General features: G+C 45.1%; 1 protein-coding gene and 1 long non-coding RNA gene across 4 annotated transcripts in view; one reads left to right on the top strand and one right to left on the bottom strand.

Moving 5' to 3' along the window:
* Positions 1-19811, bottom strand: part of LOC121698635 — a 20657-nt gene extending 846 nt beyond the window's left edge. The window contains exons 1-2 of the long non-coding RNA XR_006026817.1: positions 19725-19811; positions 6936-6942 (exon numbers count right to left, since the gene is read on the bottom strand). This is a non-coding gene — a long non-coding RNA (uncharacterized LOC121698635). The remainder of the gene's footprint in view (positions 1-6935; positions 6943-19724) is intronic.
* Positions 1-26920, top strand: part of mkln1 (muskelin 1, intracellular mediator containing kelch motifs) — a 37965-nt gene extending 11045 nt beyond the window's left edge. Inside the window, exons 9-18 of one of the 3 annotated variants that reach the window (XM_042080817.1) lie at positions 456-568; positions 6027-6239; positions 12685-12906; positions 14795-14924; positions 20517-20664; positions 21902-22016; positions 22280-22419; positions 22963-23065; positions 23259-23313; positions 24060-26920. In XM_042080817.1, coding sequence (XP_041936751.1) covers positions 456-568; positions 6027-6239; positions 12685-12906; positions 14795-14924; positions 20517-20664; positions 21902-22016; positions 22280-22419; positions 22963-23065; positions 23259-23313; positions 24060-24181 — 1361 coding nt within the window. In that variant the 3' untranslated portion in view covers positions 24182-26920. Of the gene's footprint in view, positions 1-455; positions 569-6026; positions 6240-12684; positions 12907-14794; positions 14925-20516; positions 20665-21901; positions 22017-22279; positions 22525-22962; positions 23066-23258; positions 23314-24059 lie in introns of those variants that run through there. The other 2 variants (XM_042080816.1, XM_042080818.1) reach the window with 2 other exon arrangements.
* Positions 26921-27500: the final 580 nt, after the last annotated feature.

Raw genomic sequence — 27500 nt, 5'->3', positions numbered from 1 at the left:
CCTGATCGAAGTTAGCTGCCGCTAGGGTGCGTCTAGATTTCTAGGCTAGCCACTTTGACTATTAGGCCAAAAAGTTAATTTCTACCCCTGCACACACACTCACACACTCACACACTGACACTTACACACACTCACACAGTCATGCAGCATGACTTGAATTTCCCCTTGGGGATCAATAAAGTATCTATCTATCTATCTATCTCTATCTATCTATGCTCAAAAGCAAGCCCTCACTCAGACGGGCCATCTAGTGTAAAGTAGTAGTGACTGTTCAAATGAAACTTTCTCTGAAGCTCAACGGAATTCCTACATCATTTGTTACCCTGAAAACAATGTAGCGCAGTGTTTATTTGTTGGTGTGGGTGTGTTCGTCTGTGTGTGAGAACAAGCCAAGTGAGACAGGTGACACCTGAATAACTCTATGTCTGTGTGTGTGTGTGTGTCCCCTCTCTCAGAGACGGTGTATTTGTTTGGTGGCTGGGATGGCACGCAGGACCTAGCAGATTTCTGGGCGTACAGCGTTCAGGACAACCAGTGGGCATGTCTCTCCAGAGACACAGAGAAAGAGGTGTGTGTGTGTGTGTGTGTTTTGTACGTACGTGTGTGTGTGTGTGTGTGCTTGTGTTCATGTAAATGAGTAAGACCTTTCCAAAACACTCCCTTGGGGTATTCCTGCACTCAGATAGCACACACTGATAGAGTGACTGAAAGAGTGAGCGTTTGGGCGACTGAAAGAGTGAGCGATTGGGCGAGCGATTGGGCGAGTGAGCGTTTGGGCGAGCGATTGGGCGAGTGAGCGTTTGGGCGAGTGAGCGTTTGGGCGAGCGGCGAGTGAGCGTTTGGGTGAGCGAGTGAGCTGTTGAGCGAGCAAATGCTGCATCGCCCTGCGTTCTGTTGCGCAACTCACAGCGGTCTGCCAGTGCATGAGGACAGATAAGGTAATAAGGAGCTAGGAGACCGCTTGGCTCAGGTGTCGGCCCCTCTGGCCCCTGACTGCGGCAGGCGCTAGCTTCACGGGACAAGCACACAGCAGTTGACCTGAGTGAACCGCACCACAAGCCCACAAGCCATCACGTCAGACTCCGTTGCATTTGGGTTCTCACACACCTTGACCTGAACTGTTTTTTCTGGACGATATATTGTATTCTATGTTATATAATATATTCATATATTATATAATCTGTTGATATATTGCAATACATTAGATTATTGACATGTTGTCATTTTGTTATTTTATCCTAATCACACAATAATGCAAATATACGGCTTCTCTCAACCTGCAACTGCCACTGGTGATGTTTCAAATGAACTGTAGTCAGATGTATTGCCAGGCTTCCTTGCTCTTGTACGAGACCCAAAACACATTGCCTTGCACAACCACTCTAATCAACACTAATTAGTCTTTTAGCAGACACTTGCTGAGGGAGCACATACATCAACATCTAAACTACAGCTACGTTGTCTAGGAAACAGCATCTAAACTACAGCTACGTTGTCTAGGAAACAGCATCTAAACTACAGCGGTCTAGGAAACAGCATCTAAACTACGTTGTCTAGAAAAAAGCATCGAAACTACAGCTACGTTGTATAGGGTATGGCTGACCTCGGCCCTCAACGTAACCTAAAAGAAAAGCTAGGATTAACCTACACACTGGCCCTACGTGAAGTAAAGACGTGGAAGTAGAACCTACCGTGTGTGGGTGCCATGTGTGTTGTGTGAAATCACTGGGGTAGAGAACTAGACCTACACACAATAACAGGTTAAGACAACCCAAAGGAGTATAGCGTACTAGTGTTGATACTAGAAAGGTATCGCAATACCCTGAAATAAAAAATGAGGATGTTATATTACAAGTTTTAATAGAAGCCATATTTGCTATCATTTAAAAAAAGAGAATTTTAAGTTCCATGTCCTGTTGTCTAGGCCTATTCTGTTGATGTTTAAGGTTTTTGCTGTGGTATCATTTTGATATTGGTATCGAGATACTTAGGCATGATATCGTATCAATGTCATAATTTTTGTATTGTGACGACACTAATGCAGAGATACTGTTTCAAATACTGCGATTGGCTGATGCAGCTTGTGCTGAGAGACCTGTCCACAACAGCGAAGGAGTGGCCAGCCATATATGTCCCCTTCCCTCCTATCTGCAGAAGTACGCTGGGGCCTTTATGTTGGTCTTTATTGGGTTTTAGGTACGTGGTCACTTTCATGTATTGTACAATAAGTCGATTGCGTAATCATCGTGACGGGCCTGTTTACAGCATTTCTTTCTTCACATGTGCACGCACGCACACACACACACACACACACGCACGCACACACACACAGATGTGCATATGCACGCACGCGCACACACACAGATGTGCATATGCACGCACGCGCACACACACAGATGTGCATATGCACGCACGCACACACACACAGATGTGCATATGCACGCACGCACACACACACAGATGTGCATATGCAGGCATCAAAGCACGTTTGACAGACACGAGCAGCCACCAACTCCATGACTGCCCACGTGTACTCGAAGTGGCATGTTTTACACACACACGCACACGCACACCGACACGGTTACATAGCGACCCTCTCTGTCCACTTGTCCACAGCCGCGTGAAGATCACATGGCGTCTGGGAGCTGCGGGGTTGCATGTATGTCAGGGCTGTTTACACTATTAAACTGAATGGATGCTTATACTACAGAGGAGGAGGGAGAGAAAGAGAAAGAGAGAGGGAGAGGGAGAGAGAAAGAGAGAGGGAGAGAAAAAAGGATGGAGAGAACGAAGGAGGGAGAGAGAGGAGCAAAGGAGAGATGGAGAAACGATGGGGGTGAAAGTAAAACCGGAGAGAGGGAAAACAGAACTTGAGAATAGAGAGAGAGAGAGAGAGAGAGAGAGACTTGGGGACTTTCCACTCTGACACAGCTGTGTGTGTGTGTGACCTGACACCATCTCTTGTTCTCTCCTTTGAGGCTGTTAACTCTTGCCACCACCTCCACAAGTGATGAGACGCATCTTACAGGAAGCTAATGTCCACATTGGGGTTGCCGTGGCTACTGGTTGGGGCTTCGGACTTGGAACCGGAGGGTTGCCGGTTCGAGCCCCGACCAGTAGGCACGGCTGAAGTGTCCTTGAGCAAGGCACCTAACCCCTCACTGCTCCCCGAGCGCCGCTGTTGTTGCAGGCAGCTCACTGCGTCGGGATTAGTGTGTGCTTCACCTCACTGTGTGCTGAGTGTGTTTCACTAATTCACGGATTGGGATAAATGCAGAGACCAAATTTCCCTCACGGGATCAAAAGGGTATATATACTCATACTACTTACTTACATGTGTTGTAGTGGAGGGGGCATGATTATGATGGTTTTCATACCTCAAATCAAATCGGTCTATTTCTATAGCACCTTGCACAGTTGGCAGGATAATGTTCAAATCAAATCAGTCCATTCCTATAGTTGTAATACAAGGTGCAGAGCTAAGCAAAAACACCTATAACATCGCATATTGATAAAGGCAAGGCCGGAAAGTATAGAGAGAGTAGAGAGAGAGAGCGATAAAGAAATAAAACAGAGAACCCGCCGAGGCAGCTGGTGGAATGGAAGGACAAATGTGCTCTAATGAGAACAGTGACGTGTGCTGTCTGGTGGCGGCTGTGACCGTGTTCTCTAGAATGTTCTTTGAGGTACCGTAGGGGATGTTTGAGATGGGAGTGATGATAATAAGGTCGTCATAGTGATCATGACTGATTTCATGATTTTGATATGATATGTTGATATTTGAATCGTTCATTGTGATAATTGTAATGATTATGATAGGTCTGGTTAGCGTCATGCCTCGTGATCATGAGCATGGTTTTTGATCATGACGGGCTATTTGGTGGCGGAGGTGGACGATGACGAGCACTGCTATTGTCACTGTCAGAGCTGGGAGTTCAGTGACGCTAGTTGCTATGGTTACTTTTCAACATTGTAGTCAGCATGACAACACATGTTTTGCCTTTTGCTTTCTTCACGGAAATGAAAGGACTGAGGATGGAACGAAACATGTCATCAAAGGCCTCAAAGGTTCTTCCTGTTCTGTGTTGAACAAGGGGCCTCTGGGAAATGCAGTTCTCTTTTCTTGTTCTGCATTGTGCTTTCTCTTCTGCCCTGAGTCCTACAGTGTCCTGCATAGCAGGGTCAAAGAGTCCTGCAGTGTCCTGCATAGCAGGGTCAAAGAGTCCTGCAGTGTCCTGCATAGCAGGGTCAAAGAGTCCTGCAGTGTCCTGCATAGCAGGGTCAAAGAGTCCGGCCCAGCGGCCTGTGCTATAATGTCCTGCAGCGTCAAAGAGTCCGGCCCAGCGGCCTGTGCTATAATGTCCTGCAGCGTCAAAGAGTCCGGCCCAGCGGCCTGTGCTGTAATGTCCTGCAGGGTCAAAGAGTCCGGCCCAGCGGCCTGTGCTGATGATGTCAAAGAGTCTGGTCCAGCGGCCTGTGCTGATGATGTCAAAGAGTCGGAGAGAGAGTGAGAGTAATAGGCCTATGTGATTTTTACATTTAAGTTATCAATATTATGTAGGCCTATAAGCCTTTTGTATTAAGAAACTGTATTTTCATCTGATTCTTCAATACGTCAGTATCAATATGCAACAAACTACCAACAGTTTTGTTCAGTTTGTTCATTTCAAAGTTTGCATGGGGAATCTAATCTTTTTTTTTTTTTGTTTTTTTTTAAACAAAAAAGCAATCTTTTTGTGCAATTAATAATTTAGGATACAATTCTTAGCATTGCCCATTAAGAATTCAGAGGCTGTTTAAGTTCTGATTTCAGTGGACAATTTGGTTTTAACATTTCAATAGCAATCACCAGAAATTATCTAGAAATGATCTTAGCAAGTCTTTCTCTCTCGCTCTGATCCCAACCGATCCAAATGTTAATTTGTGCCACAAGCCAGGAGCAGGAAGTGCAGCTGAATGAAGGTTCTCTAGTGCAGAGGGCTAAATAACGCTGCATCTGAATAAAGGTTCTCTACTGCAGAGGGCTAAATAACGCTGCATCTGAATAAAGGTTCTCTACTGCAGAGGGCTAAATAAGGCTGCATCTGAATAATGGTTCTCTAGTGCAGAGGGCTAAATAACGCTGCACATGCATGTCTACGTGTCTGGACATGAGTGACCCTTATGGTGTGATGTGTGTGTGAGTGACCCTTTATGGTGTGATGCTGTGATGTGTGTGTGAAGTGACCCTTTATGCTGTGATGTGTGTGTGTGTGTGAGTGACCCTTTATGCTGTGATGTGTGTGTGAGTGACCCTTTATGCTGTGATGTGTGTGTGTGTGTGTGTGTGTGTGTGTGAGTGACCCTTTATGCTGTGATGTTTGTGTGAGTGAGTGACCCTTTATGGTGTGATGCTGTGATGTGTGTGCGAGTGACCCTTTATGGTGTGATGTGTGTGTGTGTGTGTGAGTGACCCTTTATGGTGTGATGTGTGTGTGAGTGACCCTTTATGGTGTGATGTCATCTGTGTGTGAGTGACCCTTTATGCTGTGATGTGTGTGTGTGTGTGTGTGTGTGTGAGTGTGTGAGTGACCCTTTATGGTGTGATGTGTGTGTGTGTGTGTGAGTGTGTGAGTGACCCTTTATGGTGTGATGTGTGTGTGTGTGTGAGTGACCCTTTATGGTGTGATGTGTGTGTGTGTGTGAGTGACCCTTTATGGTGTGATGTCATGTGTGTGTGTGACCCTTTATGGTGTGTGTGTGTGTGTGTGTGAGTGACCCTTTATGGTGTGATGTGTGTGTGAGTGACCCTTTTATGGTGTGATGTCATGTGTGTGAGTGACCCTTTATGGTGTGTGTGTGTGAGTGACCCTTTATGGTGTGATGTGTGTGTGAGTGACCCTTTATGCTGTGATGTGTGTGAAGTGAAGAACCTGTTGTGACTGAGCAGTGCACTATTGGGGACAAATAAAAGCTAGCTGTGTCTAAAAAGCCGTCTTTGTCTGTCTGTCTGTCTGTCTGTGTGTGTGTGTGTCCCTCCTGTCCAGGGCGGTCCGAGTGCGCGCTCCTGCCATAAGATGTGCATCGACTCGCAGCGGCGGCAGATCTACACGCTCGGCCGCTACCTGGACTCATCTGTGCGCAACAGCAAGTCCCTCAAGAGTGACTTCTACTGTTACGACATCCACAAGCACACCTGGACACTCCTCAGCGAGGACACCGCGGCCGACGGAGGACCCAAACTGGTGTTCGACCACCAGGTGCGAGGTCACACGCTGTCACGCTGTAACACACGCACATACGCACGCACATACAGTGGGCATCGCTTTCAAATGACCACTTCATTCTCGCATTACGAGGCATGAAGCTGCGTGAAGCTTTAGTACCACTTTCAGCCACTGTGCGTCGCTCTGCCACTGTACATCGCTCTGCCTGCCGCCCCAACAAAACAATGTTGTTGGCGATTTAATACTGTCTGGCGACGTTTTTAACAGGCTATGCAATAGAGGCTTAGACAACTATGACCCACGTTTTGGTTTCGTAAATTAATGTGCCCTACTTCTTGACTGCAATGTAGTCAATTGACTGCTTGACATGTCATTTTTATTTTTCTGTACAATAAACAAATACATCTGCTTTATGCCGCAGAATTACATTCATATTTGGCTGACTTCTGCAGACGCACAAAAAAACACTGCCAGGCATATTTTCGTTTGCCGTAACCCGACCGACCCTGTCAATTTAGAACCGACCCAAATATTTCTCTTTTTCCCCTTTTAGTCCGACCGACTTGCCGGTTGTAAACTTGCGTTAAGACCGACCGATTTTTATTTTTTTACTCTAAACAACCAATACAAATAAAATACTATTTATTTTAGTAGGCCTAAGTATTGTGAATATAAATTGCCTACATACAAACGTAGGCTCTCTTATAGACCGAGTCGGAACGGCGGGACAAAGTGTCTCGCCAAATTTACTACCAAGCCCCCTAGACATTTTGCCGAGTTTTTTCGTTCCGGCACCAGTGTGAATGGGTCAAGGCGGAAAGGGGAATCTGGGCGGGCATTTCGATGCTATGTCCAGCCCACCACAGGAGATTGCAAATCAATCTGATCAAAAGCAGCAATAGCAGAGACACTACATTATGTCAATCTATAAATTCACAAAGTCTCCAGTCATTCAATGCCTGCTAGAGTTGACTGTAGCTTGGAATGCAATCCGTTGCCATAATAGGCTATCATAAAATCCAGCGAAAAAACAAAGCATGAACTCATGAGCATCTGTCTGCCCTGTATGTGTATCCTCTGATTGTAATGCTTACAGATATCTAGGCGATATTTGTAACATTTGTTTTGTATTTGGCCTGTTATAAAATCATGTAGACCTATTGAACAATTTAAACACATTAGGAACCGCAAAGTTGGAGACATTCATAAAGACATTGCTGCAAATTTAAAACTACTCTACTATTACTCTGGAATGGCTAACTGTACAGGGGCATGCTTTACACCTTTGTGTTCGGTAAGGTCTGCTGTTTATTCTGATATATGGGTTGTCATGTGTTGAGGTAAAGTTCGCGAAGTATTCCACCAAGATGAATGGGTAGGGAGAAGGGCACAAAAAATATGATTAGATTAAAGTTACTTTTCTCGCGAACCGTTTACCACAACAACTAACCACTAACATCGTTTAAAAGCTGAGAAAAAGCTCTTTCGTGTGATACATGTGATGTCTGTGATGAATAGGCTACTTCGCAAGTAGTTCAGCAAATTTGGGTGGGACAGAATACCTTTACAGAGCAGCAGCTCTGGCCATATCGGCTCTGGCTCACATGATGTACTGCTTTAAATGCATTATCGCTTCACTACCCGGCCTACGACTATCACTCTACACGCCCCCTGTTGCACGTCACAATTTAATTTACTATAGCTGATCCTGCCTCCTGGCCCCCTAAAATGCCGCATCATGTGAACAGATCAGCTGGCCGGCAAATTTTCACCTCGCTTTCAGACACAAAAAGACGGCAAAAAGATGTCTCCTCTTCCCGCAAATTTAGCGGGATATCTGTGTGAAAAGGCCTTAAACCCTGTGACGTCATCTCTACACCATTGGTTTACACATGTCACACTATGGCCTATACGCTTCGTTTCATTCACACAAACATCTCGACTCAACGCTTATTACTTGGCACGAAGCTCTGGAAAAACTGTGCCCAGAACTGTGCCCAGAGTACACAACTGTTTCACCAGCACATTTAAATGACTTGACTAAAACCGTGCATAACTGTAGGTACACCTGTTATCTGAGCAGTCTGTATGTCCTCATTTTGCAATGCGAGGACGATATGAGTCTGTTGCATAGATGTCTGAGTCACGCATAATGTTTGAAAACCACTGGCTCATAATCACAATAATTTAACACACGACAGTTGGATACTTAATCATGTTCCCATGCCTACATTTTGGTGAGTAGCATAGAGATCGTTAAAACAATAAAGTATGGCTCTCCGTTTGGGAAATCGAAAACTTATATTTTTAATAGACTACCGTCGGAGATGCTGACTTGCAAAGGCCTCGGGATAACACGTTATCTCCACTATCATCAGTCATGCCCCTTGATCAAAGTGGGGAATGAAATAAAAAGTTTGAGAACCACTGGCTTAAGTTACCTGCAGTCCAGAACACACAGAATATTGCAACAGAAAGTTGCCTTTATAATCAACTACTATTTGTTCCATCAGCATTCAAACAAAGCCTTTATAAAAGTGAAAAAAATATATATTCCATAAGAAGTAAAATAAAATACTGTTACTGTAGTAACTGTATCCCAAGCTTCAGCTCCCCACGTCTGTGACAGGCAGATGTGACAGCTAAATTCTCAGCTTGTTTATATGAACGTACTGAATAGTGTGTGACCCCATACTGAACGTGTAAGACCGCATCTTGAGTAGCCTAGTTTTGGTTGTTGTTGGTGGCGTTATTGCATGTTAGTTATGCCTACAATGCAAAATTGCTTCCTCACGATTGGAAGCTCCTAGCCGCATAGGATTTCAAAACAGGCGAAATGCCACTAAACCGGTTTGTGAATAGGTCTGTGAGTTAGGAGTCCTCTTGACTTCTTTTAAGCTGTCACAGCTGGTGGGAAGGTGTGATTTGTTGGGGGCAGGGCCGTATTAACTGGGCACAATTGTCTGATGGCCCCCCTGCCCCCCAGTCAACGTGAATCGGGTGGTCAGTTAATAGGCTATGCCGAAATAGTTTTCAACATTTTGAATATTAGTGTCGGGTGAATTAGGAAATGTTCTCCAAGTAGCCTAATGGCTGAAAGCTGCTTGGGATCCCCCCTGTCAAGCAATATAACCATACAAACGCGCGCACTCATTGTTTCAAAAGGAGTAAATTCGGCTTTGTCAGAACTGAGCTGTGGACGACACGGCACGGCATGAACTGTCACTGACATGAACGAAACACAGAACCCGCTAAGTTCGCCTTCAAGCAAGGAAAACGATGATTTGAAGACATCTTTTTCGTTGGAAGGGCAATGGGTAGCAACAGGGCAACACAGAGACAGGCCCGATGGCAGGGCTGTTATGAGAGTATTAAAATATGGGATATTCTACAGGAAAACATTAAAACGGCAAGACAGCGGGGGGAAGTTAAAATGAGAAACACGGAAAAAGTTGGCATGCATTGTTTCGGTCCCCGTGCACAGGGATTATTTGTCATATTATTGATCACATATGATTATTTGTGATTGTGCAAACAGGCGCAACACATTTGAAAAGGAAGGACTGGTAGCATGCAAGCTCACGGGAAAGATTGATTTAAGAACGTTATCACAGTGTGTGGCTGTGGCGCAAAGCAGCGCGGGTGGAAAACAGCGACAATTGGCAGGGGAGGGTCATGTCTTTTTTAACAATTCTGTCGGAGGGTCATTGAACAATTTCTAGCAGGCAAGGGAGGGTCATGCAACTTTTGACTGAAGCACTCAAAATTCCTCCGGTGGCCCCTTCAATAAATAACGAACAGTCCCTAGATTGCTGCTGGGCTATGTATCTTGGTTCATGTCTGTTAACAACTGGTCAAATGCGTAGCCTATCTCGTGGTTGCATCCATTACAAACAAACATGCAATGTGAACGTCTGAGATTGGGATGAACACTAAATGCTCTACTGAATAAGCACAAAGTCAAACCTTTTAAATGAAAAACACTCTTTAATAATCAAAAAAATAAATGAAGTAAACTTGTGACCATCAAAAATCGTTTATCGCCTGTAACTCCGTGATAACAGGACGTAACAGGAAGGCATTTGGCTGAGCAACGGAGGTTAATATGCTCTATATTTTGTCCAGATGTCTGCCTATCATCGTTGCACTCGGAGAAAACCAGAATGTTTAATTTGTCCTGCGTTTCTTCTACGGCTGCAAACGGGATTCACTCGCAGTTAACCCTTAGAACCCTAAGCTGTTTTTAGGGCATTTTCACTACCTTTATTCATAAGGATTTATTCTGGTCATTGTAAGTGCCACACACACATATTATGTCTAGTCTAGGCTATCCAGATCTGCAGTCATTTCATGTATTAGTACTAGCATTGATTTTATTTTGATTTTTAAGAATTAAAATATAAAAATCATATTATAAAAAATCATATATTTTGACCTGTATCTCACCACAGCAAGCTCATAGCTCTACATGCATTTCATGTGTGTGTAGGGCAGACTGTCCTGAAACGGGCAATATAATTGCCATGTTGGAGGGATACTCTGGGGCTGAGCAATTTACAGAAATATGTGGTGTGTGATTTACGGAAATAAATGCCATTTTTTATTTAGCGATGAAAAATGACCATTCTGCGCTCCATATCTGTGACACGAACTGATCTGACCTGACTTGACCCAAGTTTGCCTGTTAGCATGTGTGACTATGGTGTATGCACTCATGATGATTCTCAACTTTTTACTGCATTGCCATGAACAAAGTAAAGGCAAAAAAGGTGTTTCTTTGTTGAACAAATTGGGATGCAATGTGAGCCTTGAATTGGATGCCATGCAGGAATTTGCTAGGATCTCAAAACCGGATTATGAACATGTTTTGCCATAGAGAAACACACGATAGCGTTGGATTATAAACATGCTTTGCCACAAAAACAGACAAAATCGTGGGGTAAGTCCAGCTATATGAAGTTATTATTTTGCTGTCACTTCGTCTGTTTTATAACCCAGAAGGGTGTATTTGGTATCAAATGATAGATCTGTGTCTCCTCTTTCATCTGACATGCGTGCCATATCTATCCGATCACGGGTCCGCGAGTAATTACTCCGAGAGTAATGGGTGTGCAGCGTTGGTTTGTGTACATGACGTTAATATTTTGCAGTCACTTCGTCTGTTTTTATAAGCCAGAAAGATCGATATCCATGGTACCAGTGGATAGCCCTGTTTCTCCTCTTTCATCTGATATGCTTGCCATATCTATGCGATCACGGGTTCGCGAGTAATTCAAACGAGAGTAATGGGTGCGCAGGTGAACGCAGAGAAGTATAGACTGTAAATATGATGCAATTTGATTTAATTTCATGATTTTTTTATTTTCATACTTGATCGTACATACAAGTGCTTAGTCTCTTTGGAAAGCTCCACTTCTTCTCTGTCATAAAATAAAGGTTTTATCTCGTTGTGATGAACAGTCGCGGAGCAATGTAACAGAGAAGAAAGGGTGTGTTTTTTGACGCACTTTGCGTCAATCGGGTTCTAAGGGTTAACCAAATATTTCTTTATTAGGGCAGGGCAGGCATATTTCTGGCTATTAAATTATTTCTAAACCAGTCTGCTAAAGTCTGTAGTGAAGTCTGTGTAGGGTTTTCCAGGCTCCATTTCTTTTTACGAGACACCCTGCTCACTTGAGCCATCTACCGGTTGTTTGGGTTGTTGCAGCGTCTCACTGGGAAAATACAAATTAAAGTCGCGTGGTACCGCGTGATCCCACGCGCGAACCGCGAGTGAAGCTGGCCAAGTCGAAGCACTGCCCACTGTACGCACGCACGCACACACACATGCGCACGCATACACACGCGCACGCACACGCATACACGCACGCACGCACACGCACGCACACACACCCATGCATACACGCGCACACGCACACACACCCATACACACCCATGCACACCCATGCACACGCGCACGCACACACACACACACATACACACACACACATGCACACCCATTCACTTGATCAAGTCACACACATTGCTGGTGCGTAATTAGCAAGTAAACTTCAGTTGCCAGAAGACTCAGGCAGGTGTTTGACCACCAGGTGAGATTTTACACACACACACTTATACACAGCATGTTCACCATAGAGATGTAACACATTCTCCTGGAGCCTAATTAGCAAGGATGCATAAGCCAGTGCTTGGTCCATTTCCAGGCGTCCGCTGGCGGGACTCATAAACACACATACACACCCTGGTCACCTCATACACACACCCTGGTCACCTCATATACACACCCTGGTCTCCTCCTCATGCGTTCACACACTAACATCATCCCTTTTGCCTTCCTTATCCCTTCCTCTCCTCTCTTTCTCTCTCTCTCCCCCCTCTCTCTCTCTCTCTCTCTCTCTCTCCCCCCTCTCTCTCTCTCTCTCTCTCTCTCTCTCTCTCTCTCTCTCTCTCTCTCTCTCTCTCTCTCTGATTCCCTCAGATGTGCATGGACTCGGAGAAGCATATGATCTACACGTTTGGCGGTCGCATCTTGACGTGTAACGGGAGTGTGGACGATGGCCGCTCGTCTGAGCCGCAGTTCAGTGGGCTCTTTGCGTACCACTGCGCCACGGCAACCTGGAGCCTCCTGCGTGAGGACTCCTGCAACGCCGGGCCCGAGGACGTCCAGTCACGCATCGGACACTGCATGCTCTTCCACACGGTAACCATCTCACACACACACACACACACACACTGCATACACACACACACACTGCACACACTGCACACACTGCACACCTAAATGCTTACACACATTGTTCCATGCTTTTCCTCGTTTCCTCCTGTGCTGTCTATCTAATGCAGAAGAGGCAGAAGTCACATGCTCACAAGGCAAATCACACAGAACACTATTTGTATGTTACCACACACACACACATAACACTATTTGTATGCTACTACACACACACACACACACACACACACACACACACACACACATAGCACTATTTGCACCTGCATCACATGACACACCTGCCCTGAGGACCTTGTGTCTGCGGTTTCAATCTGAACGCAGTTGTGCTCTTGTCCTGATGTGTGTGTGTGTGTAGTGCTTGAGTAAGAGATTTAGAGATACTCCACATACTCCACTGATTTAATACTCCACTGATTTAATACTCCACATACTCCACTGATTTAATACTCCACTGATTTAATACTCCACATACTCCACTGATTTAATACTCCACTGATTTAGTACTCCACATACTCCACTGATTTAATACTCCACTGATTTAGTACTCCACATACTCCACTGATTTAATACTCCACTGATTTAATACTCCACATACTCCACTGATTTAGTACTCCACATACTCCACTGATTTAATACTCCACTGATTTAGTACTCCACATACTCCACTGATTTAATACTCCACTGATTTAGTACTCCACATACTCCACTGATTTAATACTCCACATACTCCACTGATTTAATACTCCACTGATTTAGTACTCCACATACTCCACTGATTTAATACTCCACTGATTTAATACTCCACATACTCCACTGATTTAATACTCCACTGATTTAATACTCCACATACTCCACTGATTTAATACTCCACATACTCCACTGATTTAATACTCCACTGATTTAATACTCCACTGATTTAATACTCCACATACTCCACTGATTTAATACTCCACTGATTTAATACTCCACATACTCCACTGATTTAATACTCCACATACTCCACTGATTTAATACTCCACATACTCGTCTGATTTAATACTCCACTGATTTAATACTCCACATACTCGTCTGATTTAATACTCCACATACTCGTCTGATTTAGTACTCCACATACTCCACTGATTTAATACTCCACTGATTTGCTCTTCTCTTCTTTACTTCTTACCTTGCCTCTTCTCTCTCTACTTTCTCTTATCATCCCCCCCCCCCCCCCCCCCCTCTCTCTCTCTCTCTCTCTCTCTCTCTCTCTCTCTCTCTCTCTCTCTCTCTCTCTCTCTCTCTCTCTCTCTCTCTCTCTTTTCTCTTCCTTTCTTCCTCCCTTTTCCCTTCTCTTCATCACTCTTGTCCACACTCCTCCTTCCTCCTGTTGTTCCACACCTCTCTTCTCTCTCCATCTCTCTCCTCTTCCACTCCTCCCATCCCCTCGTCTCTCCATCTCTCTCCTCTTCCACTCCTCCCATCCCCTCGTCTCTCCATCTCTCTCCTCTTCCACTCCTCCACTCCTCTCCTCTCTCCATCTCTCTCCTCTTCCACTCCTCCACTCCTCTCCTCTCTCCATCTCTCTCCTCTTCCACTCCTCCACTCCTCTCCTCTCTCCATCTCTCTCCTCTTCCACTCCTCCACTCCTCTCCTCTCTCCATCTCTCCTCACTCATTTTCTCCTTTTCTTTCTTCACTTCTATTCCTCTCATTCACTCTCTTCTTCCGTCATTCCTCCTCTCCAAATTTACTCTCTTTCTCTCTTCCTCTGTTCCCCCTCTCCTTTCCTGTCGTTCGTTCCTCTGTCCTTCCATCTCTCCACTCCCCTTCTCTCCTCTCTTCCCTCGTTCCTCTCCTCCTTCTCTCCTCCCTCACAGAGGAATCGTTGTCTGTACGTGTTCGGCGGCCAGCGCTCCAAGACGTATCTCAACGACTTCTTCAGCTATGACGTGGACGCTGACCACGTGGAGATCATCTCCGACGGCACCAAGAAGGACTCAGGCATGGGTATGACCTCATCGCCATCGCCAGCCAATTAGCATGCAGCACACCACACGGGCCACACCCAGCCCTGTCAGGCAGATCAAACCCCAGTCTCCTGAGAGTCTCGTTTTTAACCGTGTTGACGACACGTCACGATGTTTGTTATGAGTTCAAATAAGCAGCATCAGTATCATGGCTGAGCATTTCTGCTTTGGTTTTATGGTTGACTAATCACAGCCTCAGTATAGGAATTGGAGCAGCCGTTCTTTATGATCGCCATGACGCTTCGTGACCTTCAATCCTGAGTAGCTGGTGGAAAACATGAGCGGTCAGCTGCAGCAGCAGGGGGACAGCGTGTGGAGAGGGGGCGGGGAAGATGAACCCCAATTCTCCAAATCAGGAAGTAGGTTTGAAGGTCATTTTACATGGGCGTGGTGGAGCAGCAGCCATGTCACTGACTGACCATCGGTGGACTTAGGTTCCATTACCGACCCACCATTCTGTCTGTGTCGCTTTGGACAAAAGCGTCTGCTGAATATTAGTCAGTCAATATTAAAGTCATTATAAGGCCATTTTTCATGAAAAAAATAATTGAAATATATACTTTTGAGGAATATAGAGTAGGAATATGTGACTACAGAATCAGTTTTGTTTCATTGCACCAGGCCTGCTGTATGTCAAAAGCAGGCTCGGATGAAGCTGAGAAGGATTAACCGTGATAATTATGATATTTGAAGTGAAAACGGTAATCGTCAATATTTTTATCATGGTTTACCGTTCTACGAGTAATCATTACATCCCTACACAGAAGTGCATTTTTAAAAGTGCAGTAAGTTGATTTTGTTTTGGTAAATAATTGCGAGATTCTGCATATTGTTTTAGCATCTGCTGTGGTGTTCTCTGGCATTGTTGTGCCTTTGTGTTTGATTTGGAAGAGTGTGAAATAGAAATGACCACACAAGGGCTGAAATGAGAGGAGGCTCACAGTGTTTTAATATATTGTAATAGTAATACTTCCATTATTCATTTTAACAACAAAAGCTACTGTGTCTAATTCCCCCCAGACAACACACACACACACACACTTGTCTCTTTGTCCCAGTGTGCATTGCGTTGTCATTGTGATTGGTGTGACTCAGTCCGGCGATGTCACCTTGTTCCTGTAAGTCCCAAATTTGGCCAAGCATGACATCACCTAGGGGAGGTTTCCGGGAAGGAGCTGATGATGTCATCATGCCACTCAGGGCGACCTCATCACTTTCATCTTGCTTAGAAGAAAACATGTAGTCCAGCAATGTACACCACTCGCTGTAGTCCAGGAGTGTCCACAACTCCAGACAAAGGCAGTGAGAGATGAAGGGCCGTGTGTGTGTGTGTGTGAGTAAGTGAAGGATCCTGGAATGATCATATTTTGTTTGGAAGAAGCTGATTGTTTATTGCAGTGAGGTTAGGCAGGGTTCAAAGTGGACCTTACAGCAACCACACACACACACACACACACACACACACACACACACACACACACACACACACAGGCATTTACACATTCTTAATCTCTCATATGTCTGTGTGTTTGAGACATCATTCACTCTTCACAGCCGACAGATCTTAATTCACTGTCACACACGCAGGCACGCATGCACGCACGCATGCGCACACAGACACACACGCAGGCACGCACGGACGGACGCACGGACGGACGGCAGGCAGAGTCCCTCACTCCCGTTCTGTGGAGCCCAGCAGATGCGTGAACACAAGTAGCAGATGCATTCTTGTCCTCAGGCTACGCATTCTTGTTCTTGGGCTACGCATTCTTGTTCTTGGGCTTTACATTATTGCGCATTCAAATTAAAATTCGTAATTCTGATTCTTGGAAATCATGACAACACGTTGTACGTTGTAGCGTAACTATACACTCTAGAGAGGAAATGCAGCACCATGGAAGCCAGAGATGTTCTATATGGGTTGGTCCAGGAGTGAGCCAGAGATGTGAGCAGGAGACTAAACTTGTCCTATGGCAGACACTAACTTGTCCCATGGCAGACACTAACTTGTCCCATAGTGGACACTAACTAAACTTGCCCCATAGTGGACACTAACTAAACTTGTCCCATGGCAGACACTAACTTGTCCCATAGTGGACACTAACTAAACTTGTCTGGCACTTTCAGTTAAAAAGGGTTTCTACTTGGCCATGCTGTTAGCCTTGCTGTTAGCCTTACTCTATTAATGAACGTCAGCCGGGCTGTTTCGTGTCCTCACCTGTGTCATGATGTGTATGTGTCATAGAGAATCTATAATGACAATGTCAGATCATGAGGTAACCAGTGACTCCCACCCCTAGTGTTGAGTTCGGTCAAGTGCATGCCTGGTTGCTGGAGAGGTCACACACACACACACACACACACACACACACACACACGGGGCGCTGACACACTTCCGGTCCCCATAAACAGATTGTGTAAAATCTCAGCAGGGCGACCTGACGCACAAACAGGGTATGAAAAGCAGAGGGGGGGGGGGGGGGAGAGAGAGAGAGAAAGAACAGCTTGTATTTTGGCAGGAAGGAAACAACCCAAATATAATCATTCACAAATGTTTATCTCTCCTCTGTTCTGGCCAGTGTAAACGCCCTCGATCTGCCCCACGGTGCTGTGTGTGTGTGTGCGTGTGTGTGTGTGCCTGTGCCTGTTTGTCTCAGAGTATGTAAATTCTTGTTTTTCCCCCATCATTCATTTTCTAAAAGTTGTGCTTGGTGTGTTTGTGTGTGTGCTTCCTTGAGTGTCTATCAGAGAGAGAGAGGTGGAGCACAGAGCCAGGTAATTTGAATAGATATATATATATATCTCAGGGTTTCCGTTGGCCGGAAAAAAAAAGAAATGTCCGACAAAATGAAATCTCTCCGGTCAAATTGTCCGATTGAAATTGGCTAATAATCCCGTCCCCTAACGCAATCTGAATTTGAGAATAAGCCTTAATATGTAAGCCTATATTATACGTCCTCTGGCTATGTTTTTAAATGTACAGGCTCTACCGTTTGAAAAGTAAGCTATTAAACAACACGCATAGCCTATGCTGCATTTCAAATAGGAAGCGCACGCGGCTTAAAACGTCCATGTTAAACAACGAACAAATGAGTGAGGCGGTTCAAACATGGCCAGGCCCAGGCAGACTAGCCTTAAAAGTGTTTTCAGAGGCCAGACGCGATGGATGATGATAAATTGGTAACGTCTGAAGCCTCAGATGTCCGGTCAACTCCACCACCACCAGATAAAAAGCAGAAGTGTCGGGCGTGTCTGTCGGAATCAGTGACATTGGAAGTGGAGTTGCGGGGGGTGCGGCCGCTCCAAGACAGGGTCATTCTCCGTGTAGCCTACACTGGACATGCAAAGTGTTCTTTACCCAAAGCATACAGTAGGCCTATGCGTTCTCTGTCTATGATCTGCAGGGTTAGGGCCTCCTCAACGAGGAGATTGCTGGTCCGCGGATAATTTCTGGCACAATTAAACGGTATCATTGAACGCGGCCGAAAGAAAAAAAAACTAAACATTTCCCAGAATAGGAAACATTTCTTAATTTATTGTTATCAAATAAAGACGCATAGCATTAGGGGGTAGTGGTGTGAGCGCTCATTCTTGTGTGTGCGCATCTGTGCAAGTTAAACAGTGGAACCACTGGAGATAACGTGGGTAGCAGCAACAAACAACGTAGCCTTTTAAAACAACGAACGAAGCGGACTCTTGCTGTCCATGAAAAGATACTGGCTAGATCTTGTTAGGCATGTTTAAGTTAGGCTAATGAACATGTTGCATTCTATACAGCCTGATTATGTCATTCTTTAAGCTACATAGCCTGTCTCCAGTTTTCATCAATTTGACTAATTAAGAAGGGATAATAGGATATTTGACCGGCATATCATCAAAATGTCCAGAAAACGAAACCATTTTTTTCTAGCGGACACTCTGATATATATGTCTATCAGAGGGAGAGGTGAGGCAGAGAGAAGAGAGGTGATTTGAATACAGTGCTCATTGCGCATGCCCAACCTTTTGTAGTCTGTGCCTGTGATAGTAATGTCTTTAACGATGAATGCCATTAGCAGAGGCTCATTTAAGGGCTTTCTTTTGACAAATATCAGTCGCCCACCAGTGATGTCATAAGATTTGTGGAGAATATTTATTCCTTGGGATAGAATTAAATTGAAATGCTTAGAGAAGATCAGTGAGGGTGTGTGTGTGTGTATTTGTTTGTTTGTGAGTGGGTGTGTGCGTGTGCGATTTGTTTTGCTGTTTTTTTATGACTAGGTGGGTGTGTGCATTTTTGGCCATTTGTATGTGTGTGATTCATTTCATTTGTATGTGTGTGATGCATTTCATTTGTATGTGTGTGATGCATTTCATTTGTATGTGTGTGATGCATTTCATTTTAATGGTTTGGATTTGAGTCTGTCTCTGTGTTTATGCTTGTGTAATGACACATGGCCTTGCGTGTGTTTTCATCTGTGTGAGTGTGTGAGAGAGAGAGTGTGTGTGTGTGTGTGTGTGTGTGTGAGTGTAAGTGTATATGAGAGGTTGTTCTTGTCCCTAGTATTGTTCTCTGAGCATGTATTAGGGGTGGAGCACCCACATTGCTATTTGTGCTAATGTGTGTGTGAGTGTGGGGTGAGATTGGGGCGTGTGTGTGAACACGTCCATGTTTCTGTGGTCTTGTCACCTATGCGGATATGTTCTGTGTAGAGACGCACGGAACTTTAGGGCCGATAACGATAGCTGATCTCTATCGGTCTGGTGTGGTCGATACCGATACGATAACCGATAACATTACTCTTGGGGACAGCATTTAATAAGCATCATGTAATTGCAGTCATTTTACCTACAGTACCACCAATGATGGACAGAACTCATAATAGTCATCAATGGTACAGCAGTCAAACCAAATAGCTGTAGCCCAGGCCTATGCATGGCTCCTTTAAGTGAACCTGACGTCAGTGAGATGAGTGGCCAGCAACAGTGTATGAATCATTTTCATATCTATGGAGTAAACGCTCAACGCAGATAATCGTTTCATATCTATGGAGTAAACGCTCTATGCAGATAATCTGCTGTAAGCTGGGGAAAAGCTATAGCCACCAAGTCGGCGTTTGTGAGGGAAACTTACGGATTGTTTAGTTTCAACTGCGGGTAACTTCTGCAACTTCTTGAACTATATCTTGTGTCCGACTGTCCGTCCACTTTGTTGCGCACAACCTGCTACAGCAGAATGAAAGGGGTCAACCTCGAAGAATTTAATAACTTTAAATTACTTGTCTGGAACTGAAGCAGGAATGGTTAACATATTTCTCAGTAATAATACAAAACCAGAGCTGCCAATATATCAGGCATCCCTAGTTCTCTGTGTGTGTGTGTGTGTGTGTGTGAGTGTGTGTACCCATAACTGTGCTGTTGTGTATCTACCTTAAAGTGTTATTTATGGGTGTGTGTGTGTGTACCCATAACTGTGCTGTTGTGTATCTACCTTAAAGTGTTATTTATGTGTGTGTGTGAGTGAGTGTGTGTACCCATGACTTTGCTGCTGTGTATCTATCTTAAAGTGTTATTTATGTGTGTGTGTGTGTAGTTCCCATGACTGGCTTCACCCAGCGCGCCACCATCGACCCTGAGCTGAATGAGATCCACGTGCTCTCCGGCCTCAGCAAGGACAAGGACAAGCGCGAGGAGAACGTCCGCAACTCCTTCTGGATCTACGACATCGCCCGTAACAACTGGTGTGTATCGCACACACACACACACACACACACACACACACAAAGACAAACCAAGCAGGATTCCTGCTGGTGCTGCCCTGGCATCATTATCAAATGAGGAGGTAATTGGAGGGTTTTGTCTTCACTCCGTCCTGTTTTTAGAAGGGCCAGACACACACACACACACACACACACACACACACACACACACACACACACACACACACACGAAACATTTGCACTCGCGCAAACAATACTCAAACAAACTCAACAAGGATAGGTCATTTCTGAATATTTCTACACATCGCAAAAAAAAAAACGTAACGCAACACATTTTAACACACATTTGGATCAAATCAAAGGCGTTCATAAACAAAAGTATGGCTGTTTAACTGGAGGGCATCTGCTAACGTGTGTGTGTGTGTGTGATGTGGATATTTGTTCTGTCGGTCTGTCTACTGATACCTGAAGATCTGACTATAGGAATGTAGTATCTGTGTGTCTGTTTGTCTATCTGTCTGTGTGTGTGTGTGTGTGTGTGTCTGTCTGTGTGTCTGTCCGTGTGTGTGCACATAACTGAATCTCCTGAACACAGAGCTTGGACCCTTGATGGTTGTGAAAAAGTTTGGGAACGCCCAACACACGCCTTGCAGGATTTCCATTAGCCACATAAACAGGCACACACACGCACGCACACACACACACACGCACACTCACACAATGAAATGTTGGCAGTGGGACAGCATGAATATTTCAAAGGTGCCCACGACCTTCAGAAAGTGAATTTGCAATCGGTTTGCCCTGCAGGAAGGGACAGAGTGTTCTGAGGGCCGGTGTGTAGGAGAGTGTGTGTGTGTGTAAGCATGAGAAGTATCTGTGTGTATTTGAGCTTTCCGCTCTATAAATACCAGGAGAAAAAACCTTTGAAAAAGCCACCCCTCTCTCTCTCTCTCTCTCTCTCTCTCTTTCTCTCTTTCTTTCTCTCTCCCTCTCTCTTTGTCTGTATCTCTTTATCTCTCTCTGTGTTAAATGAAGCGGTTAGTTGAAAATGTTTATGTAAGAACAAGATGTAACTGTTCCCCCTGGTTTCACTAGAGAAGTTTCAGTCATTTGCATTTCAAACTGTGTGTGTGTGTGGTCATACCTGTGAGATCATCAAGCTTTTATGCTTTGTAACATCTTTACCCACATCTGTTGGTCTAGTTTATGTTCATGTCTGTAACCCTATCTTTGTGTGTGTGTGTGTGTGTTTGGTCAGGTCGTGTGTGTATAAGAATGACCAGGCGGTGAAGGACGCCCCCAGTAAGAGCCTCCAGGAGGAGGAGCCATGCCCACGCTTTGCCCATCAGCTGGTCTACGACGAGCTGCACAAGGTCTACCACACACACACACACACTTCTATATTCACACACTCTTGCTACATGAGATCACCCACCCCACACACACACACACACTAACACTTAAATACAGAACTGGAAACACACAAGCACAAAAAGTCGAGTAGTTCCACGTGCACACTCATCATACATTTGTACTTCATCCATCCATACTGATGAACGTGTGCGTGTGTGCGTGTGCGTGTGTGTGCGTGTGCTTGTGTGTGTGGGTGTGTGCATGCGTGTGTGTATATGGACAGGTGCATTACCTGTTTGGGGGTAACCCAGGGAAGTCGTGCTCCCCTAAGATGCGCCTGGACGACTTCTGGTCGCTGAAGCTGTGTCGGCCCTCCAAGGAGTACCTGCTACGTCACTGCAGATACCTCATCAGGAAGTACAGGTCAGTCACGCCAGATACCTCATCAGGAAGTACAGGTCAGTCACACCAGATACCTCATCAGGAAGTACAGGTCAGTCACGCCGGATACCTCATCAGGAAGTACAGGTCAGACACGGCGGGCCATCCTCGCTTCGTCAGACAACCGCCCCCCGTCACCATGGCAACCATGCCTCAGCTCTTTCTTTCTCACACACACACACACACACACAGGCACACACACACACAGGCACACACACACATTCTTCATTATGGAGTCATAATTTCCCATTCAGGCTCGTCATAGCCATCAAATTTTCATGATCACTAGTCCACACACACACACACACACACACACACACACACACACACACATGCTTGGCATTGTCAGTGTTGTTTTTTCAGCCACTGGAGCAGTACAGCTCCCTCTGCCTCAGCACTGCCCTCCAGTGGCCAGAGAGGGAAAGACCCATTTAGCATTTGTCCACCCATACAGCATCTCCGCCAGTATTTAGTGCACTGTTACCTTGTTTTGCTCTGCATACAAAACTGTGTGTGTGTGTGTAGGTTTGAAGAGAAGGCACAGACTGAACCCTTGAGTGCTCTGAAGTACCTGCAGAATGACCTCTCACTCACTGTTGACCATTCAGACCCCGACGAGACTAAAGAGGTGTGTGTGTGCGTGTGCGTGTGCGTTCAGTCCATAATGTGTGTGTGTGTGCCTGTGTGCGCGCACGTGTGTGTGAGTTCAGTCCATAATAAATGTGTGTGTGTGTGTGTGTGATAAACGCTGAACTGCTCATCTGTCCATAGTGTGTGTGTGTGTGTGATAAACGCTAAACTGCTTGTCTGTCTGTCTGTAGTTCCAGCTGCTTCCTTCAGCTCTCTTCAAGTCCAGCTCAGATTTCATTCCACTGGGTAAGCTTGTACTCCCCACACACATTAACACACACACACACACACACACACACACACACACACACACACACACACATTTCATTCCACTGGGTAAGCTTGTACTCCACACACACATTAACACACACACACACACACCTAGTCATCACTTTTGCTTATTAGGTACTTTTTGCATCACCTTCCTAGTCTGGGTGAGCCCAGAAGAACATGTGAGCACATTTGAATTTGCTTAACAGACCTGTCTGGTGATGTTCCAATTAGAGTTCCGCATCACCAGCACAACCGCTTTTCCCACAAGGCGGCTTTAGAGTGCGCTTAGAGTCCAGTAAACACTACCAAAGATTGCGCTTAGAGTCCATTAAACACTACCAAAGATTGCGCTTAGAGTCCAGTAAACACTACCAAAGAGTGCGCTTAGAGTCCAGTAAACACTACCAAAGATTGCGCTCATGGCGTTCCATACTCCACTGTTTACAAGATAGATGTGCTTAGTTCAATTCCATACTCCACTGTTTACAAGATAGATGTGCTTAGTTCAATTCCATACTCCACTGTTTACAAGATAGATGTGCTTAGTTCAATTCCATACTCCACTGTTTACAAGATAGATGTGCTTAGTTCAATTCCATACTCCATTGGTAGTTAAGCAGCTCCGCTAACCGTTCGCCTCTGTCTCCTCCTGTTTAGCAGTTGTAATAGTAGTTAATAGTTGTGTGCGCGTGTGTGTGTGTGTGTGTGTGTTGCTTCAGGTTTCTCTGGTGTTGACCAGACCTATGCCCAGCGCACGCAGCTCTTCGACACGCTCGTCAACTTCTTCCCCGACAGCATGGCCCCGCCCAAAGGCAACCTGGTCGACCTCATAACACTCTAGCCACGCCCACTTGCGTGCTGACGGACAGCTGGTCCCCATGTCACCCAGCGAGGCCAGCGAGAGTGGACGATCCTCCCTGAGTGTGTGTGTGTGTGTAAATCTGTTACTACAGTATATAACATGTGTCTGTGAGTTGTGAGGGTCAAACCGTGTTTGAGTGTGTTTGAGTGTGTTTGAGTGTGTATGAGCGTGTATGAGCGTGTTTGAGCTGGTATGCCCATGAGATCATGATCTGGAGAAAGTGTGTGTGTGTGTCTGTGTGTTCACACAAGCCTGTGACACGGCTTGAATTTGAAATGGGAACGATGCAACACATATGGCGGTCAGTCACAAGCGGAATTGTGTTGATGCCGTCATGGTCAGCTGGAGAGTTCACATCCTCAACAGTCTGAAGATTCCCCTTGTTGTGAGCTTCTGATTCTTTAACTATGAGCTGCACTGGAAGGACGGAGACTTCGAACTCTCCTTTGCTTTGTCCCTTTTTCCCACACTCATCACACACAGACGTGTGTGTGTGCGCGCACACTCATCACACACGTTGTTGTTGGAGAGTGTAGATCATGTTACTGTGTGTGTATGACGCTACATCTGATGTTTTGTGTCAAGCTGAGGGCTGGCCTACATTTCCCAGAATTCTTTGCTAGAATTAAGTGATGATGCTTCTAATGTATGAATTGGTACTGAATTTGGGATTTTGAGGTTTTTTTTTGTCCCTTCTACCATTGGTAGTTGGTAGTTGCACATCCACACACAACCTGGGGCTGTCATCTTTACCAAGAAGAACTGATTTTCCAGGCAATGTTCTTATGTACATTCTGTGTGTGTGTGTGTGTGTGTGTGTGTGTGTGTGTGTGTGTGTGTGTGTGTGTGTGTGTGTGTGAGAGAGAGAGAATGGAGAGGGGTTGTGGGGGTTGTAACAGACACTAAACTTTGAGAGTTTTTTGAGTGTGCGAATTCATGGGTGCTAACTAGGCCAACTTGACCATATGCACTTTTTCACAAGCTTGACAGAACAAAATAATCTCAGTCTTCTAGCTAGCTATCACTAGAGCACTGATCTTTTGGAGAGGTGTGTGTGTTTTTTTTCAAGCAGGGTTTGGTGTGTAAAGAGTGGAGTACAATTAACAGCTTTGATTTGTAAGGGCTTTCTGTACAGATCATGAGCTGAAAGGTGTGTGTTGTGTGTGTGTGTGTGTGTGTGTGTGTGTGTGTGTGTGTGTGTGTGTGTGTTCTCATCAATGAGATAAACATGTTGTTCTGTTCCAGGTGTGTGTGGGGGGGGGTCCCAGAGTATGATTCAGCATGCTTGCGCCACCTTTCTTCCTGGGGACTGTGTGTGTGTGTGTGAGAGAGAGGGAGAGAGAGAGAGAAAGTGAGAACAAGAGACAGAAGGATGACCCCTATAAAGGTCAACATATGGTCTCAAAATATTTCCCAGTTGCTTGTTTTTGTGAGAGAGGGCAAGAGTTAGTGAGTGTGTGTGTGTCAGAGAGGGCAAGAGTTAGTGATTGTGTGTATGTGTGTGAGAGAGGGCAAGAGTTAGTGATTGTGTGTATGTGTGTGAGAGAGGGCAAGAGTTAGTGATTGTGTGTATGTGTGTGAGAGAGGGCAAGAGTTAGTGATTGTGTGTGTTGTCCATTGTCCAAGTTGCCTCTGTTAAAAAGTGACCCTGATATAAGGTTGCTGGGGACTCCAGACCCTGATGTTCCCGTATGGTGTGGGCTTTTCTGTCCAGACTAGTTGTAGGGGTGTCTTATCTGTGTGTGTGTGTGTGGGGGGGGGGGGGGGTATCTGTTCTGGAACTTTGTTCATTTATTTATTGTTTTACCCCCCTCTTCACTGTCGGCTTCCCATTTGTATGAGAGTTCTCACAGTGCAGAAGTCGGGAGGAAGTGTGTGTGTGTGTGTGTGTGTGTGTGTGTGTGTGTGTTCTGGTGAGCTGGCTCATGTCCCCCATGATGCTGTTGTCGTGTGTGTGTGTGTCCGTTGTAGTAGCACTTCACGCTCAAGTCAGCCTCTCTGAGCTGTGATTGGCTCAATGGTGTCATAATGCTCTCAGTGTTATCTCTTAACGTGTGTGTCCAGTGTTTGTCTGCGGCTGCATACAATGTGTGTGTGTGTGTGTGTGTGTGTGTGTGTGTGTGAGAGAGAGAGAGAGAGAGCAATTGTGTGTGTTTGTGATACTCCATTATCCCCCAGCTCTAATTTAGTGAACGTGGTTCATGGGTTAACTGACATGTCATTTTGGAAATAATGTTTTTGACTTTGACCGTATTTAAAGAAAATAAGAAGGAAGATGATGATCGGATTCAGGGCTTTTTCTGTGATTGTTGCCATAGTCACTAGAACTGGGTTTTATTTTGTACCATAAGATTAATCGATAGGTATTCAAAACCCAACTTATAATGTTAACGATAAAAAAAAAAGAAAGCACCTTTTTTGTTGAACCATAATGCCAAATATATTAACTTTTGTTTGCTTCTTCCTCTGTGTGGGGGACCTGAGTGATTTTTTTTTTTTTTTTTTTTTTTTTTTTTTTCCCCTTCTGTTTTGATTCTCTCCATCCTCCCCTCCTCCTTGGTGACACGGGGTGTGTATGTGTGGGGGTGTGATGGGAGGGGGGGGGGTAACTACACTGTGGCGCAGCTGAATGTGTAGAAGCTCACTGTAGAATTTGCATTGTATGTAATGTACATAACGTAAAAATAAAGATTGTATTTTGTTCAGGTTTTTTCGTAAGAAAGTTGTGTGTCCTGTTTGTTTTCTGGGCTGACATCTCTCACAGACCTCCCTGTCTCTCTCCACACACACACACACACACACACACACACACACACACACACACACACACACGAAGAGAGACAAAATGTCTAATGGTTCAGAAGTTTGTGTGTTACAGGTCACAATTATTAAGTGTCTGTCAGCTAAATCATAAAAATATTGGTGTAGCGCTACCTTAAGCAACACCTACACACAGAGGAATACATATTTAATACCTACACTCAGGAGTACATATTCAACACCTACACTCGGAGGAATACATATTCAACACCTACACTCGGAGAAGTACATATTCCCTGTGCTGACAGAACGTGGGAAAGAACACGAGCAAGGATTGACCATGACACGAGGTGCAGGGAAAACGTGGCGCCCCCTCAGTCAAGCAAAGGACAGCCATTTTTGCAGGAAAAAAGCAATCTTGAGGTCAGATGACCTATCCTTCATCATGCAGAGAGGACAAGTACAGTTGGGCCCTTTTGAAAATCATTTTATTGGTATAGAACACAAGCATAAAGGAGAGGGCTGCGTTGTCTGTGTT

This window comes from Alosa sapidissima, chromosome 23 (genome assembly GCF_018492685.1).
Source record: "Alosa sapidissima isolate fAloSap1 chromosome 23, fAloSap1.pri, whole genome shotgun sequence".
In the NCBI taxonomy this organism is placed as follows: domain Eukaryota; kingdom Metazoa; phylum Chordata; class Actinopteri; order Clupeiformes; family Clupeidae; genus Alosa; species Alosa sapidissima.
Note: the sequence above shows the minus strand (reverse complement) of the source record. Positions and strands in the feature narration are given on the sequence as shown.